This window comes from Pinus tabuliformis, chromosome 3_2 (genome assembly GCF_031772625.1).
Source record: "Pinus tabuliformis cultivar Carrire ecotype Pingquan chromosome 3_2, CPIR1, whole genome shotgun sequence".
Classification (NCBI taxonomy): Eukaryota; Viridiplantae; Streptophyta; class Pinopsida; order Pinales; family Pinaceae; genus Pinus; species Pinus tabuliformis.
Window position 1 is genome coordinate 497,032,617 of NC_142302.1, and position 3,224 is coordinate 497,035,840.

A 3,224-nucleotide genomic window follows, 5' to 3' on the forward strand; every position below is an offset into this window, starting at 1 on the left:
CCATATCGGGCGTAGATGTTGTCTTTTGTCTGCTTCTTCCCCCTCTTGACCCCAGCCTGGAATGTTGTGCTGACTGCATTCCCCACTCCTGCTAGCCCCGTTAGTCGAAAGATATCTTCTACATGAATAGGTTATTCCCGGTCCAACCATAGTGAACCTCCATGCATCCTGCTCACTAGCAATTTGGTGCACTAAATGGCGGAAAATTGGGTGCCGAATACAGGAAAATTGCACAGGTGGAAAAGTGTGGACCTCTGTATCCCTCTGAATTCCTCTCAGAATCTGGAGGTTCTGGTGCCATCCCCCCTTTGAAATTCTTCCGTTTATACTTCCCTCTTCATTGCTGGAAACTGGAATCTGTCTGTGAAGTCATTGTTGATGAGATTTGACTTGTCATACTTCCTGTATAGATTGTCCACCACTTCAATTCTTGCATCCAGAGCGGTTTGTGGGACTGATATGATTCCTTTTTCCATTTATTTTCTTTTGCAGTAAACAATTTGCACTGGTGGTCTCCTGCTTCTCTTCTTCTGCTCCTGTTCTTCTGAGTGATCCTGGAATTCTTCTGTTGTTTGAAACTCTACCATTCCTTACATCCTCCTACAATTTATGTAGCCGGCTCTAACACGGTGTCCCCTGACTGATGAGGCTTTAATCAACTAATTACTCTGGTGACCTTTCCATGTATTCTAGCTATATTTTGTCGTCGTTGGCCGACTGGTACATGCCAACTATGACGTGGTTTGGAAAGTACAGAGTGGGCTGCATGGCATCTTTATTCTGCCGTGATGGGCTTATTTATTAACTAATTCTATGCTTAATGGGAAAGATTTTGCGACCCTATCTTGATAGTTTCCTTATTGATTACTTAATCGGGAAATAACTATTGGTACGGTGGATGGGACGGGTACTTGTGTGGCCATCAATTCTAGAAAAGGTTCAGACCTACGTGTATTTTGCTGACGGGGGTGACATGCGTGGCTACTGTCACTGCTGACTAGGCCTACCAATGTGATCCCTGACATTATATGGTCACTGACACTACCCACCCCCCCCCGACCACAAATGGGTTGCAGTATCCCAACCATGGCCGCAACCTTATTATTCAAAAGATAATTTTAATATTTTTTTAATTTTTTTTAACTGCGAAAGAGTTTCAGGCATGCACCATTCACCCATCCCTGCAGCAGGACTCCATCCAGTTGTGCGAGTCTTACAGCGCCCAATTATTTTATTTCTGCGATTATGAATGGGCCTAACCAGTGCATCTGTAGTTTTCCCAGGAACTTCAGGAACTTGTTGTCATAAAGGAGCACTTGGTCTCCGACTTCAAATTATTTCTTCTTGATGTGCCTATCATGCCAGGCCTTTTGTCTTCGTTGCTCAACTAATTGATGGAATTCTACTAGGAACCGGGTTTCATCAAGTTCCATCAGCTGGCTCAACCTGTTCCGCAAGGCACTGCTATCTGTCATTCCTGTAGCCTTTGAGATTAACATGTTGGGCAGTATAAACTCTGTTGGCACCACTGCCTCTCTGCCGTAGATGAGTTGGAATGGAGTTTGTTTGTGGAGTCTTTTAACTATTGTCCCCCACAAAGTCGCTGGAATTCTTTCATCCCAGTCATCCCGGTTGGCAGATACGATTTTCGTTAGCCCTTTTTCCAATATTTTGTTAAATTCCTCCATTGCGTCATTTTCTTGTGGATGATAAGGACTACTCTTATTATGTTGTACCATAATTTTTTTTAACAAAATGTCAATTGTTTCATTCAGAAAGTGAGTGCCCTGGTCACTTGTGAGGCTCCTCGGGCATCCGAACCTTGAAATAATATTTTCAAGAATGAATCTTGCCATTGTTTTTGTTGTGCAGTCTTTCACTGGCGCGACCTCTTCCCATGTTGTGAGGTATTCTATCGTCGTGATTATGTATCGGGCTTGGGAGTGTCTTGCTGGTGGAGAAATTGGCCCGATGAAATCTACTGCCCACTTATCGAAGATCTGCACCGTATGGACCAAGTGTAGTGGTAGCTGATCGCATTGGGAAGGCTTGCCGACACTCTGATAGACATCTCATTCTTTGGCAAATGCTTTCAAATACTTATGGATAGTGGGCCACCATAATCCTGCGTGTAGTATCTTCCTTGCGGTAGCCTTGCCTCCTACATGGCCTCCCGCAACCCCTGCATGGCACTCTCATAGGACGGCCTTTCTTTCGTGTTGTAGGACACAGTGTCTAAGTATTTGCTCTAAGCCCATTTTGTAGAGGTGTCCCGCTATGAGCTAGTAATCTGCTGCTCTGGCCACTAAGTGCCTCCTCCGTGTTGTCGTGTATCCCTGTGGGCAACTGCCTGTTGTTAGTAAAGTGGAAATCTCCTCTAAGTGATTGGGTATGGCTTCTATCCTGAACAGGTCAGCATAGGGCAACCGATCATATATTGCTCTGTCATTCCCCCCTGTTTGCAACCGAGACAGGTGATTTGGCCCTACATTCAATCTGCCTGGCTTAACAACCACTTCAAATGTGAACTCTTGAAATAGTAACAACCACCTACATATTCTTCCTTCTAGTACTGACTTGTTTACTAGGTACTTCAGCACAGAACGGTCTGTGAAGAATTTTAATGGCACGCCTAATAGGTAATGCCTAAACTTTTGGAGAGAGTAGACCATTTCCAGAGCTTCTCGTTCTGTTTGTTGTGTAGTTATTTACCGCTATGGAGAGCTTTCTGCTCGTGTAGTATACCGAATGGTCCATCTTTTCTCCTAGTTGCGCTAAGACTGCTCCTAGTGCTATTCGAGATGTGTTGATGTGTACGTGGAACATTTTGTTCTAGTCGAGGTACATTAATATGGGGGCACTTACTAACATTTCTTTCAGTTTGTTTAGTGTTGCTTGACAATCCGTAGTCCAGATGAATTCCTTTGTCTTCCTTAGTAGTTTCTCCATTGGGGCTATTATGGCTGCATAGTTCCTGATGAACCTTCTGTAGTACCCTGTGTGGCCTAGAGTTGCTCTTAGTTGCTTCACGTTGTGTGGTGGTTCCATGTGGACAATTGTTGCTATTTTGGCAGGGTCCATGCAGACTCCATCTTTGCAGACAATATGGCCCAATAGAGTTCCAAAGGGAACTGCGAAAATGCATTTTTTCAAATTTAAAGAGATCTGCAACTGTCTGCATCTTTCAAACATCACTCTCAATAGGCTGGTATGCTTCTTCAGTA

General features: G+C 44.1%; 1 protein-coding gene across 1 annotated transcript; it reads right to left on the reverse strand.

Annotated features, from left to right (window-relative positions):
• Positions 1 to 1,334: 1,334 nt before the first annotated feature.
• On the reverse strand, positions 1,335 to 1,688 carry LOC149181465 (uncharacterized). Its single transcript, XM_089414223.1, has one exon. It carries the CDS (start codon positions 1,686 to 1,688, stop codon positions 1,335 to 1,337), a length of 354 nt encoding a protein of 117 aa, XP_089270349.1.
• Between the last annotated feature and the right edge of the window lie 1,536 nt (positions 1,689 to 3,224).